This window comes from Lissotriton vulgaris, unplaced genomic scaffold, assembly GCF_964263255.1.
Source record: "Lissotriton vulgaris unplaced genomic scaffold, aLisVul1.2 SCAFFOLD_763, whole genome shotgun sequence".
NCBI lineage: Eukaryota > Metazoa > Chordata > Amphibia > Caudata > Salamandridae > Lissotriton > Lissotriton vulgaris.
The window spans coordinates 830,417-845,351 of record NW_028254011.1 but is presented as its reverse complement, the minus strand read 5'-3'; the positions used below and the strand labels follow the sequence as shown (position 1 = coordinate 845,351).

General features: G+C 45.9%; 2 protein-coding genes across 4 annotated transcripts in view; one reads left to right on the top strand and one right to left on the bottom strand.

The window, feature by feature from the left end:
* Positions 1-7,675, bottom strand: part of CENPL (centromere protein L) — a 73,305-nt gene extending 65,630 nt beyond the window's left edge. Inside the window, exon 1 of the mRNA XM_086951539.1 lies at positions 7,417-7,675. Coding sequence (XP_086807665.1) covers positions 7,417-7,470 — 54 coding nt within the window. The 5' untranslated portion in view covers positions 7,471-7,675. The remainder of the gene's footprint in view (positions 1-7,416) is intronic.
* A 371-nt stretch (positions 7,676-8,046) lies between these two features.
* Positions 8,047-14,935, top strand: part of DARS2 (aspartyl-tRNA synthetase 2, mitochondrial) — a 256,389-nt gene continuing 249,500 nt past the window's right edge. Inside the window, exon 1 of one of the 3 annotated variants that reach the window (XM_086951537.1) lies at positions 8,047-8,173. The gene's annotated coding sequence lies outside the window, so the exon portion shown is untranslated. The remainder of the gene's footprint in view (positions 8,174-14,935) is intronic. The other 2 variants (XM_086951536.1, XM_086951538.1) reach the window with 2 other exon arrangements.

The window sequence follows — 14,935 nt, the reverse complement described above, 5'->3', positions numbered from 1 at the left end:
CTTCAATGGTGAAATGTAAAATATTTTTTAAAAAATTAAAACAAGTTTAAATGCAGTTAAAGGGTGCAATTTTTAAAAATGTGTGCGTTTTTGTTGGGGAAAGACAGGCTTATTTTTAGGACCTGCAATACAAACAGAGGGCATACACAATTTGAACTGGGGTGCAGTGTAGGGCACCGGTTGAAGCTGAGCAGAGGAAAGGCAGCGCTGGGAGGGGGGGCTGGGTAACCATGCCAGAATTCAGATTCACAAGCAAATGGTCCTGTTTATGACCTGCGAAGCGCGTGAAGTGGCTGGTGGCAAATGGAATCAAAGCAACGGAGTTGCTTTGATGATCTTGTTTGTCTTGCTTTGTGGGAGGGGTAGGGGGAGCGAAGTCCTGTGCACACGCCTGGCTCACACGAACTGTACGCGATCCGCAGTGGGTAGACTTTTTAGGTCTCCTTACTATAAATCTCACCTACCATCCCTCCGGGATGGAATAGACGAGACCTAAAAACAAGCATTTACAACGCAACGGTCTCTGCTTTGCCAAAGTTAGAGCTATTGGCATTGTAAATGACAATTTTTGTTTATCTGTTGTTCTTTCACTTAAAGGCAATGGCGATCTCAGTTTGTGTGTGGATCTTCGCAGTCTGAATAAAAAGATCTGGACAGACAGACATCCATTGCCAAAAATTCATGAACATATTTCCACACTTTCGGGTGCTTGTGTTTTTTCCACTTTAGATCTCGCAAGCGCTTATCATCAAGTTGTATTGCATGATGAGTAAGAATTTAACAGCTTTCATAACACATGTTATGTATCATTATTTGCGTATGCTATTTGGTCTTGCTAGTGCTGCATCCGTTTTTCAAAGGCTAATGAAAGAAATGCTTGAAGGTTGTAGAGGAGCAATTGCTTTTCAGGATGATATTTTAGTTTATGGGAAAGATGTTCTGGAACATGATAATTAGAAAGCGGTTTTGAATAATATACACTCTAAAGGTTTAACACTCAGGTTTTCTAAATGTAAATTCAGACAAGACAGAGTTGAATATTTGGGGCATGAAATATCTAATGAAGGTATTAAACCTAAATTTGATCACATATCTAGCATTTCCAAAGCCCCGGCTCCTACTAATAAAGAACAGTTATTTTCTTTTTTAGGTTTAACAGAATATTTCAGCAAATTTGTTCAGAATTATGCATCCAAAGTATCTTCATTGCGATTATTGCTTTAAAAAAAATGCAAAATTTGTGTAGGAGGATGAACAAAAACAATTTGATGGGTTGAAATAAGAAATTTGTTCTGTTCCATTTTTTAAACCATTTACCGTAGCTGTAGATGTTAGTAATACAGGTTTAGGTGCTGTCCTGGCGAGGAAAACATTGTATCTTATGCATCTAGAACTTTACGAGGTGCTGATTATAACTATTCTACGATTGCTTGCTTGTACATGGGTTGGCAACATTTTCGGCAATTTTTGTGGGGCACGAAGTTTCTACTTAGAACAGATCATAAACCCTTAGTGAACATGTTAGCTGCAGGTGGTGGTAGGGTGTGGACTGCTCGTTTGGCCAGATTAGCAGCTAAACTACAAGAATATCAGTGTAGTGTAGAGTACATTCCTGGATGATCAAATGTACATGCAGATTGCATGTCCAGGTTATCTTTATCTCAGCCACAAGATGAATCTGATTTTATTGAAGAATGTGATGTAGCCTATACTATGCAAGATATAAATGGGTGGGATGCTGAAGTTATTTCGGAAGAAGCATGGGTGAAAGTTATGTCTGAAGATAAAACTTTATGTGTTGTGGAGAACTACTTAAAGAGTGGTTGGCCAGAGGAAAGGAAATTAACAGGTGATATTAGTTCATTTTTCAAAATCAAGGACAAACTTATGTGTTCACATAAAATCATTACCAGAGGAGATAAAATTGTTCCTCTGTGCAAGGTCAGGGAGAATCATTAGGATTGCTCATGAAGGTCACATGGGTATGTGTACTACTAAAAGGCGTTTACGTGAATTTTATTGATGGCCTTGTATTGATAGTATGGTTGATAAGATGGGTCAGGGAATGTGTGCCGTGTTTAAATAGTGATAAATCGGTTAAACCATTATCAGCGGATGATTCTCCTATTGAATATTCGCAGGGTCCATGGAGAAAATTACTAATGGATATAATTGGACCTTTAAGTCTCTCATTCTAAGGAAGTATATGGTTTGGTTTTAATAGACTATTTCTCGAAATGGCCTGAAATTAAAATTGTGGAAAAAATTAATTTGGTTCAGGTGATAGATTTTCTTAATAATGTGTTTAGCCGCGAGGGTTTACCTTCTGAAATAATTTAAGACAATGGCACGCAATTCATTAGTAGAGAAATGTAATTGTTTTTTAAAGAACAAGGCATTACTCACAAGAGAGTCTCTAATTATAATCCCCAGGACAATGGTCAAGTTGAGCACTTTAACAGGGTTATTAAAGAATCTATTCAATTAGCAGTGAATAGTGGTTATCTACCTTTATGCGATGTGCAAATCAGCCCAATATGGGATGGATTTTCTGCCAATTGAAAGCGAACATTTGGCCTACGGCCTTCATCTTTGGCCAGATAAGTTTGCTTTTGTGTTTGCAGAATTCTGTACAGGCCAACTGAAGGGACAGTCATACATTTCTGCTCCCTTTCATCAACATACCTGTAAACACAGGTAATTCTTCATGCTCTGCCGCAGTAAGCAATAAAAATATTGTGACGCCTTAAGTTGCAGAGAGAGCAAACAGAAGAGCTAGTGCAGTATCATGCACAATGAGACAAAGCTTTTTTTATTTATCACGGTAAGAACAGAGAGTAGTGCAAACAACAGGAAGTAAAGGATATTGTTTCAGCCTGCACCACAATCATGACAAGGTATGATGACGTACGTTAAGTGCACAGGGCGGGGCAGAAATTAAACAACCAGGCTAACAAGCACAATCGGTCTAGTCTAGTGAAACAACAAAGTGCTGCTCGAAGTCGCAGTGAGAGTTCCAAGGCGTGCTGAACCCTTTTTAACTTATCCCCGGACCTGCTGGGTGCATCGTTGGAGGCGCAGAACACTGAGTGGGACTTAGAGTCCCAGGAGTGCTTGCGGCGTCCTGAGGAGCCGCACCTGGAGACTCGTCCAGCCCCATTCCGCCTCTTGGGTGCCACGTCCTCTCCAATCCCCACAAGTGTAAGCCTCGCAACGCGTATCGCGGGACGCGCGCGGGCGAAGACCGTGCCAAGAGCGGGCCAGTTTTAGCCCGTTCGAGCACAGGAGAGACCGCACCGGGCCATCCATCTGAGCTCTATTAAGCGGGATAAATAATTTGAACTAAGCTGTCCTGTTGGTCTGCCTGTAACACAAGAACCCTCTACTATGGCCATGATGGAGACCTGGAGCAAAGCAACGGCGGTGTCTGTCATGACTAAAGGTACTTTGGATAAATATTTGGTCAAAACTAATTGTAAAGCAGGTAACGATATGTCCACCTTGGAAGCAAAGTCAATCACTGGCACTGATACTATAGGCCTCTCTACATCACCAACTTTAATTACTCCCTCCCAGGAATCACTGGAGGCTACTCATCTATCGCTACTGGATAGCATAGACCAAACCATTGAGTCTGTCCTTTTACAGCTCAGGTCTTCGTCACACTCCCAGCGTGACTCCCATCTTTCCGCCACAGAACTACCCTGAACCTATCACCTAAACCAGTTTCACCTACACGAACAGGGTCTGAATTGAACTTAAGACAAGCAAGGGGCATTGAAGAAGGAGCAGTTCCGAAACGGAAAATATCCAGACAATCTAAGGGGGTGAAAAGGGCAAGAACAGACAAAGCTAATCATTTAGTAGCAACTCCAGACTCAATGGAAGGATCCCCTCATTTAATTGACAATGTTTCTATGTCCCCACTATGTCATACACAAGTGTCGCCACCAGGGACAGGGGTCCCATTTGTCTTCGGCGAAAACTCAAGGGCTGATGGGTACCATTCCATATCACTTATTACTAATCTAATGGAGAGACTTTTAGAACCCCTGAATAGGAGACTTGATTGCATTGATAATCGGTTATTAGCAATTGAAACATTTATGGGGGATATGAAGGACGAATTAAAAGCCAAAGGGACTAGTTCCAGTGCATTAGATCCCCCAGCAAATCCAGTGGCCGCTCCAGCAATAGGACCTCCTACCGCACCCATATCAACAACTGCTCCCCCAGCCCATCCCCCCTCCTGTCCTATTCCTTCCACCTCTGTACCTATCACACTCCCAAGACAAACCCCCCCAGTACCACAAGTGCGGAAATCTAAATTGCCACCACCAACCTCCTCCCCAAGGCGAGGCAGAACACAGAGTAACGCAAATGTAACAAGTGTACAAAATGTTCAGCCCCCGACTAGTTCACATTCAGTTAACCTCCCCCCAGAAGCTGCTGTTCATACTGCAATTCTGGCTGGAGTCCCAGAACTTACCACCAACATGACGGAACCATTTGATTCCCTTAGAAATAAGGTGATTAGTTGGCTGAACATCCATAGACCATTGCCACCAAATTTGAGGGGGGATATCTTAATGGTCAGGCGGGTTTCAAGGGTGGGGCATGCCAGAAAGGAGATCAAGGGGGATTGCATCTTGGTCACTTTTAAGAGCTCCCAGATCGTCCAACATATCACCAATTCGCTAGGGGGCTCGGGAACTACTAGTATCCAACTGCTACCACTTTCCTTTTTCTACCCGCCAAGAAATAACAACAATGGTCATTGGGGGGGTGATGAAGGTTGGACTAGGGTGGGTTTTGCTATTGATGGGACAAGGGAGCAGGTATCTCTGCGATCATGTTCGCAGATGATACCTTCCTGCTCGCAAAGACACCCATGGGTATACAGAAAGTCCTGGATGCCTTTGTTGCCTTCTGCTATGACAGGGGCCTGGAAATAAATAAAACCAAAACAAAGTATACGATTTTTAACCCACCGAGAACGTCTCGCCCTAACCCTATCATAGAAGGTGTCCGTTTGGAGAGAGTCTCAACATTCGAATACCTGGGCCTAACTCTGAATGAGGATATGACATGGGTACACCACCAGACCTAATCCCAACTAAAGCGGTCTCAAAAAATAGGCGGGATTTTTAAACTTCTCAAACAAACCACCTTTAAACCTGTATCTCCTCCTCTTGAAATTTTTAAGTTGCAAGCACGGGGTGCAGTGATCTACGGGGGTGAGTTATGGGGACATTGCTGCCACCCAGACATTATTACCACTGAAAACAAGTTTATCAGGCAGCTGGCATCTCTACCACCCGGCACGCCCCTTCTCCCCACTAGATTAGATTTGGGACTCAGATCAATAAAGGAGGAACTAGGTCTAAAACCTCTTACCTTTTGGAGACGACTTTGGGCGACGCCCGAATTGGCCAGTTACAGGAATGAATTGACTGAACTCTTACAACTACCAAACATCTGGAATATCCCATGGCTAAAATATATTAGGCAAGAGTTCGATAGATTGGGGTATCCCCAAGTTTGGAAGAACCCTGCAGAAGTGTGTAGTGGGCTACCCCGGCGGGAATTGGTGAAAACATATCAAAACAATTTGTCTGATCACCAATCTAACCCCAAAATAGGGTCACAGACTATGTCATTCCTTGAGCAAAAGGAGAACTATAAATTTGAGCCTATCTTGGACATAATCAGCCCGAGCGCTCACAGGAAGCTATACCTCCAATGGAGATATGACTCCCTACCGCTCAGAGGTCTAACAGCACGTTGGTACCATGACGCCCCTGCAAACTGTCCACTGTGCGATGCCGAACTAGAGTCGGACGTACACATGGTCTTCTTCTGCCCCTCCTATAGGACCCCTAGGAAGAAGTGGATTATTCCCATTTGCAAAAATCTGGGCATTAGACAGAACCACCAATCATATCGGATATTAAAAACTGATTTGTCGCCATGTATTGTGTTTGGGGTCACGAAATTTTTGGCTTCAATGTGGAACATCAGGAGGAAATGTCTGGAACAATGAACTACTTTGAGTGGTGTAACCTGGTAGGGGGCAATGAGTTCCTGTTGTATTAAAGGGATAGCTAAAGGGATACGCCCATCCCATGATGTTTAGTAATGTGTGTTATACTTTCTCCTATTTTAAATTTCTCATAGTAATTGATGTTTTAACATTCTTAACTCCATGCACGCTAGCGGAATTCCGCTCCTGCGCTGAGTTTTTGTAAATCGCACTTTACGTGACGAGCTGGGCTCGTCATCAGCGTGCGAGGAGGCTACGCCATGACGAGCCCAGCTCGTCATCAGCGTGGAAGGGGTTAAAGTTGTATTTTATTGTGTATCTTTTATGACAGTCATATGTCGAAATAAAGATTTAAATGAAATGAAACAACAAACTGACATCAGAGGACAAAAGACACGAGAGGGACTTCATGAGAATTTTTAACTGTTGCGTTTGCAATTAACACACCTACAGTAAGTACAGCTCTTTTATTCCACTTCCAGTTTACTCTCCAACAGGGCACATAGTTGTTCTTTATCTGCATATCAATGTACTCTCTATTAAGCCTCTGATGCATCCTGTGTATTCTGCAATGCATTTTCTTCTAGAGCTCTGCTCCTTGCTGATCAGCCAGCCTGTAATGCCATTTAGAATGTTGAGAGTGTTTGTGCTTGGATGAGAACAGTTGAGTGGGCTGAGGAGCAGCGATGCTGCTCCTGGTTGGGCTCACTTAACATCTTATCTGGGACTGACTATAATTGAGTCTCAATAAACCTCTTCTTATAACTTTTACTACTGGATTACTTGGCCACATGCACTTCACTTCGTTTACAACAGGGAGAGATGCCAGTCTAGGTTTTAAAACTAATCGTATGTGCTCTACATTGGACTGCTCCTGTCTTAGTGTACACCTTCCTTTCTCAGGCGCAGCTCTGCAGATTTTGGGTGAAGATCAGGACTGACTTAGAAAGTGAGAGTACTCTTCCTCTCGAATTAAAGTTATGATACTCAGTGCCTGCACATTTAGAGAACCATTCAAAAGTGGGACAGGGACAAAAATTGAAGGGTAGAGTAAGAAAGAGCCTTAGTATTCGAATGCACCGACGGCTGAATGCGGAATTAAAAACATGCTCCTCTTCAAGTAAGTAGTGCTTATAGGGAGATAACTACACTAAAGATGTGTCAACGGTTCCAAGTCATGAGAGTGCCAATCGTACAGGGCCGAATTTTCATTGAACTTCGTTAAGTATTACAGGGTTTTTATGTGCATACGGTTAAGTGAAACAACACGTCCAAGTAAGCTTTGTATAACAGTCTTAAAACTACTTTAGTGAAACTATTGCCAGGGTAAATTGCTCAGCCATAAAAGATGCAACACAGAAACGGTCTCTCACCTCTGCTGGGCCAGAGCCGCTCCGCCTTCGCCGCCGCCGGCCAGCACCGGACATCTTTAGATACCACCGGCTCGGCGGCTCTTGGGCGCCAACGGGAGCGCGACGCCCTCTGAACTCAGCTCAATACAACGATTTGAACCCAATCTCCCCTAGACACTAGACCGCGCGCGTTGGACCAATGGTGGACTGTTTAGGCAAAAGGATTTCAAGCATCCTATTGCAAGCCAGGACTGGTGCGGAAGCTCCGCCCTCCTTCTCCGATTGGACTTCGAAGCACTCACTCTTCTAAAGCAGCACTTCAGACAACGTTTGTAGCTTTTTTGACCCTAAGCACGCCCAAGATCGAGTGTCACGCTGAGAACACTTTATCGGAAGTCTTTTCTAGCAGGCTTGAGGAATTGAGTTGATTCAAAATTGTCGAACATTTTTAACAATTTAATTGTAGTTTTAGTGCATATATAGTTCTACACGTTCATAAAATAGCTTGCACACTTTTCTTTCAGAAAATAAATACATAGATCGTTCCGTGAATTTCTTAAAGGTCTACATATAATTTCACTTCTAATAGATGCACATTCCTTCTTCTAATTGCCACTTTCTTTAATATGCTGGGGGCGGGGCTTAAGAAAGAAGCTACAATGTATGGCTTCTGTTTTGGATTGAAGGATTGGTGCATCGACTTTCTCGTTCTGCAGTGGATTGTTTCTGTCTTAGCGTGCAACATTCTCAGGTGTGCAGCTGTCTGAGAAGGGAAGAGGTGAGGCGAAGCATGAAATGGAATACTTTTATGTCGAGGGGCTGGAAGGGGATACTGTGAGAGGTAGTAGCACGACCATATGCTGCATGTGTGTATAGAAAACGTAGTTTCTGGATGTGTAATGTTTTTAAGTGTCTATTTTGTGCATGTTATCCCTCTTTTCGGTGCAATTCAGGAAGTCAGTACATTTCCCCTTTTATGTGTTAGTCTCCTTGTTCGTTGTTAAAGATGTTGCCATTAATTGGTCTGTGCGCAGTTATCCCTATGTTTCTCTCACGTTAGATAGCACTGTATGGATCCCATGAGCATGCTACCCCTTGGTTGAAAAGCGGCTGCGTAACGTCCATGCAATGAAGCTACCTGATGACACACATTTACTCTTTTTATTAGAAATATTGTAAGGGAGCTACTCGCTAAGCTTTGAAGTGTGTTCTTTTAAAAGGCAATTATTAAAGTGCTTCCTGATAACACCCGTTTATTCTTTTTGAGATGTACTGTAAAGGAGCTATCAGCTAAGCTGTGAAGTGTGTGCTTTTATAAGACAGTTCTAAAAATAAATAAACCTGCACTACATACAGTCTGGGTATTTCCAAAATCTATATTTTGGAAGTACTTTTTTTTAACTTAAACCTTTTTGTGCATTTAGTAACAGCCTGTCTTATACTGTGTGCAATGCAAGTTTGAAATAATGACTTTTATGTTCACAGGGCTTTCGGTTTCAGTCTTGGACCTTGTATCACTAAACATACACAGGTCACTGTTCAACCAGGATTCAATTCTGTGGCTCTTTGGTGTTGTGCATTAACTAATAGAGGTTTCATAATGTACAATAGTGCTTTTCCCACTGATTAACATAACTTGCATGTCATTTACATTTAAGCTGTGGCTATGATATATGTAGTTACTTGGAGGTGAAAAAAAGAAAAAAGGTACAGAATATTCTTTTCAGCCATTCCTTGGACCACACCTCCACCCATCCCACCCCGTTATGCTAAGCATCACAGTTCCCATTGTTTATTTAAATGCTCTTCGATCACTGGTATGCACCCAGAGGGTCTTAACTGTGGCGTTCTCTCCAGCCAGGGAGCATGTAACTGAAATATGCTGCATGTGGAGATCTGCAATATGCTTCTTTATTCTCCAACATATAACCACACACTGCGTCACAACTTTTAGAACCACACCTTAACAACTCACAGCAGATTACATAATTCCTGTTTAGAGTCCATCCAAAACTGCAAGGGTCCTAGCACACATAATCTAAAGACCCTACATCTCCCCCTTTGTTAAATAAAAAGGCGAGACAGCATTAGAATCAAATTCCGCAATGTGTCATTGAGGCTCTTGTTCTGGCTGGCCAGGTCGGGTGGTATGAGGGTAGGTGAGGGGTACCTAGATCTGGCACCAATGGCATTGGATCATATGCTTGATCCGCACTAGTAGGTGGGGTCACCTCACTCGTGATATCGGGAGCTGACGAACCTTGAGACTCTGTATGAAAGGATCGCCTACTTGCGTTCAAACTTTAAGTGCAATCCATATCAACACCATGTTTCACTCAGCAATCTGTAATGTCAAGTATATGATGTGTTACCAACAAATGCCCTTGTTGTTAATGTACATCTTCATCATATATGTCACGATGCACCATCTATCACCAAACCATAGTACTGTAAATGTAAATGTAAGGTCCATTTATACCGCGCTAGCAATCGCTCCAGGGAGCATCTCGGCGCCATTAAAGGGTCAACCAGGTGAAAAAAGTTGCCTTACTGCTTAAGGAGACTGAGACCGGAGTCATACTAGTGCTCTGGCCATTGAGTCTGGAAGGTTGTAAATCCAGGTTTTCAGTTGTTTACGGAAATCAGATTCCTTGTCCAGGGCTCTTAATGGGGTGGGGAGCGCATTCCATGCCTTGGCACCCAATACCGCTAAGGATTTACCCCCGCGGGTCTTGAGTCTGAAACCTGGAATGGTCAAGAGATTAGCATTTGAAGACCGTAGTGTGCGGTTTGGACAGTATTTGACAAATTTTTTTCTCGGGTACATTGGGCCTGAATTATGCACCGCGCGAAAGGTGATTGTCAATACTTTGTGGAGGACCCTTTTGGTTATCGGCAGCCAGTGTAGTACATTGAGGGCTTTAGTTGCTGAAGATTTTCTTGGCCATTTCAGAACAAGCCTTGCCGCCGCATGCTGTACCATCTGGAGTTTATGGGTAACCACCTTATTGGTACCAGCATACAGGCTGTTGCAGTAGTCAATGCGGGATGTGACTAATGCAATCGTGACAGTTTTCCTAGCTTCGAGGGGCAGTAGGTCAAAGAACTTTCTGAGCATTTTTATTACCCCGAAGCAGGTGCCTGCCACTTTTGCCGCCTGATGTTTGAAAGATAAGTCGGCGTCAAACTGTACCCCAAGGTTACGAGCCGAGGAGGTAGTGTGAGGTGGTATTTCAGCATTCTCGGGCCACCACAGTCTGGGGATGAATTCGTTATTTGGGCCTATGGGCATGATCTCAGTCTTGCCTGTGTTACATTTTAAGTGGTTTTTCCGCATCCACTCAAAGGTGGCCGTCAGGCAACACTTAAGTTTTTCTTCCCAGACCTGGTTTTCTTTGTCCATGACCAGGATCAGTTGAGTATCGTCGGCATATGCTATTACATCTATGCCGTAGGACGATATCAGCTGTATCAGGGGTGCAGTATAGACATTAAACAATGTCGGGCTCAGACTAGAACCTTGAGGTACTCCCGTTGCCAGTGGCTTCTCACTGGAACGATAATCCCCCAAGGTCACCACTTGTCGCCTGTCACTAAGAAAGTTTCTTATCCACTCTAAGGCAATACCTTTGTTGCCAGATGTTATTAGCCGGTCTATTAAGATAGCATGTGAGACCGTGTCGAAGGCCGCCGACAGATCTAATAGTATCAGGACGGCCTTCTTGCCTTGGTCTAAAGCTGAGCGGATGGTTTCAGTGGTGAACAGGAGAGCCGATTCGGTGGAATGCTGAGTCCTAAAGCCAGCTTGATTAGGGTGCCATGCCTCATTCTCTTCCAAGAAGTGTGTCAGCTGTTTGTTCACTGTGGACTCAGTGATTTTGCACAATGCTGGGAGTAGTGAAATCGGACGTAGATTAGATAGTGTGGTGGGGTCGGGGAGTTGTTTTTTTTGTAGGGGTTTTACAGCTGCCAATTTCCACTCAGGGGGGACGTAAGCAGTGGACAGAGAGTTGTTGACGATAGTGTTTATGTCCGAGTTAACAATATCAGCAATAAGATGAAGGAGTCCTATAGGGCATGGGTCGAACGGTGATCCTGACTTAGTAGCTAGGATAGCCCGTTTTGACTCCTCCAGGCTGATTGTACGGAAAGCCGTAAGCTGAGGGACTTCCTGCCTAATATTTTCGTCCTCATGAATGTGTTCGAGGGTGGGAACCTCAAAGTCCTTCGTCAGACCCTTAACCTTTCCCTCAAAGAAGTCTGCGATGGAATCACAAAGTGATTGTGAAGGAGGGATGTCCTGCAAGAGACATTTAGGTTTACTGAAGTCTTTAACGATATTAAAGATTGTTTTCTGTTTACTATTAGCTGTTGCTATAGCTGATGTATAGTACTTTGTTTTGGCTTGTTTGATTAGTGCGTGGTATGCTTTCTTGGTCTTTTTATATTTACAGCGTTCTGTGCTTAGGTAGTTTTTCCGCCAGCTACGTTCGGCCCGTCTAAGTTCACCCTGTTTATTTTTGAGCTCTAGATCAAACCAGGGGGCGGATCTCTTTTTATTTCCGGGTTTACGCTTACGTCTACCCTGTCCAGTCATGTTTTTTAGTTCCGTCATCCATTCCCTAAAGGTGTTTAAATTTGGGGGTCCTATTGACTTGGGTTTGCACTCTGTGGCTGTAGATATTAATTCGGGGTGCTTCATGGTGGCTTTCTAATCCTCTTGTGTGGGCTGATTATTTTTACCAATATGCTTATTGTTGGCATTTGATTCTGGTATGATTGAGAAAGATATCAGTACGTGGTCAGTCCATGTTTGGGGTTTCAGCAGACCTATTGATAAGGTATCTGAGTTGGTGGCAATACAATCGATCGTGTGTCCCGCCTCATGGGTGGCTGGGGTATCACATATTTTAAGGCCCAGCACTTCCATGGTTTCCCTAAAGGAGGCAGTGGATGCCTCAGTTATGGACTCCAGATGAATGTTCACATCCCCCAGCAGGGTAAAGTTTGAGTATCTGAGTATCAATGGACTTAACGCTTCTCCCAGGCTTCCCAAAAAGTCAGTACTAGTGCCGGGATATATTTTTGAATATTGTTATGCAGTCTTCAATACCAAATATATATATACGTCAAATAAACCTAGCATAGCAGTTATAACAAGTATGTCAAAGGGGTCCCGTTCTTCCTGTTTTGTTCACCTGGCTGACCTTCCTGATTGCGAAGAGGGTGTTGGAGAGACCTTTCACGGCCCCCGCTTCGCGAGCGCCGTTCACCGGACATCGGGGCTGATTCCTTTGACTTTGCTGAATCTGTGGGACTGCGAGGCCCAGCAGGCCATTTGCTACACACCTGCTGCCTCTTCCCACATTTGACCCGCCCCCCACCTGCCTCCTTATCTTTCCTGCACGGCTCCCGCTCCTCGGGTCCCGTTCTTCCTGTTTTGTTCACCTGGCTGACCTTCCTGATTGCGAAGAGGGTGTTGGAGAGACCTTTCACGGCCCCCGCTTCGCGGGCGCCGTTCACCGGACATCGGGGCTGATTCCTTTGACTTTGCTGAATCTGTGGGACTGCGAGGCCCAGCAGGCCACTTGCTACACACCTGCTGCCTCTTCCCACATTTGACACGCCCCCGCCTGCCTCCTTATCTTTCCTGCACGGCTCCCGCTCCTCGGGTCCCGTTCTTCCTGTTTTGTTCACCTGGCTGATCTTCCTGATTGCGAAGAGGGTGTTGGAGAGACCTTTCACGGCCCCCGCTTTGCGGGCGCCGTTCACCGGACATCGGGGCTGATTCCTTTGACTTTGCTGAATCTGTGGGACTGCGAGGCCCAGCAGGCCACTTGCTACACACCTGCTACCTCTTCCCACATTTGACACGCCCCGCCTGCCTCCTTATCTTTCCTGCACGGCTCCCGCTCCTCGGGTCCCGTTCTTCCTGTTTTGTTCACCTGGCTGACCTTCCTGATTGCGAAGAGGGTGTTGGAGAGACCTTTCACAGCCCCCGCTTCGCGAGCGCCGTTCACCGGACATCGGGGCTGATTCCTTTGACTTTGCTGAATCTGTGGGACTGCGAGGCCCAGCAGGCCACTTGCTACACACCTGCTGCCTCTTCCCACATTTGACACGCCCCCGCCTGCCTCCTTATCTTTCCTGCACGGTTCCCGCTCCTCGGGTCCCGTTCTTCCTGTTTTGTTCACCTGGCTGACCTTCCTGATTGCGAATAGGGTGTTGGAGAGACCTTTCGCCGTTCACCGGACATCGGGGCTGATTCTTTTGACTTTGCTGAATCTGTGGGACTGCGAGGCCCAGCAGGCCACTTGCTACACACCTGCTGCCTCTTCCCACATTTGACACGCCCCCGCCTGCCTCCTTATCTTTCCTGCACGGCTCCCGCTCCTCGGGTCCCGTTCTTCCTGTTTTGTTCACCTGGCTGACCTTCCTGATTGCGAATAGGGTGTTGGAGAGACCTTTCGCCGTTCACCGGACATCGGGGCTGATTCTTTTGACTTTGCTGAATCTGTGGGACTGCGAGGCCCAGCAGGCCACTTGCTACACACCTGCTGCCTCTTCCCACATTTGACACGCCCCCGCCTGCCTCCTTATCTTTCCTGCACGGCTCCCGCTCCTCGGGTCCCGTTCTTCCTGTTTTGTTCATCTGGCTGACCTTCCTGATTGCGAAGAGGGTGTTGGAGAGACCTTTCACGGCCCCCGCTTCGCGGGCGCCGTTCATCGGACATCGGGGCTGATTCCTTTGACTTTGCTGAATCTGTGGGACTGCGAGGCCCAGCAGGCCACTTGCTACACACCTGCTGCCTCTTCCCACATTTGACACGCCCCCGCCTGCCTCCTTATCTTTCCTGCACGGCTCCCACTCCTCGGGTCCCGTTCTTCCTGTTTTGTTCACCTGGCTGGCCTTCCTGATTGCGAAGAGGGTGTTGGAGAGACCTTTCACAGCCCCCGCTTCGCGAGCGCCGTTCACCGGACATCGGGGCTGATTCCTTTGACTTTGCTGAATCTGTGGGACTGCGAGGCCCAGCAGGCCACTTGCTACACACCTGCTGCCTCTTCCCACATTTGACACGCCCCCGCCTGCCTCCTTATCTTTCCTGCACGGCTCCCACTCCTCGGGTCCCGTTCTTCCTGTTTTGTTCACCTGGCTGGCCTTCCTGATTGCGAAGAGGGTGTTGGAGAGACCTTTCACAGCCCCCGCTTCGCGAGCGCCGTTCACCGGACATCGGGGCTGATTCCTTTGACTTTGCTGAATCTGTGGGACTGCGAGGCCCAGCAGGCCACTTGCTACACACCTGCTGCCTCTTCCCACATTTGACACGCCCCCGCCTGCCTCCTTATAATTCCATCATCATCATCTTCCCGCGACGCGGGATTGCGCGCGGGCTAAGCCCGGGCAAAGGGCGGGCCCTCTGAGGCCCTCGTAGGCCAGAGTAGGCTGGGCTGGGCCAACTCTCTTTCGCCTACTTTGTACTGGATTTTTGGTCCTTGATACAGGTATCGGATATGGCATCACCGGCTATGGAGGGAACTA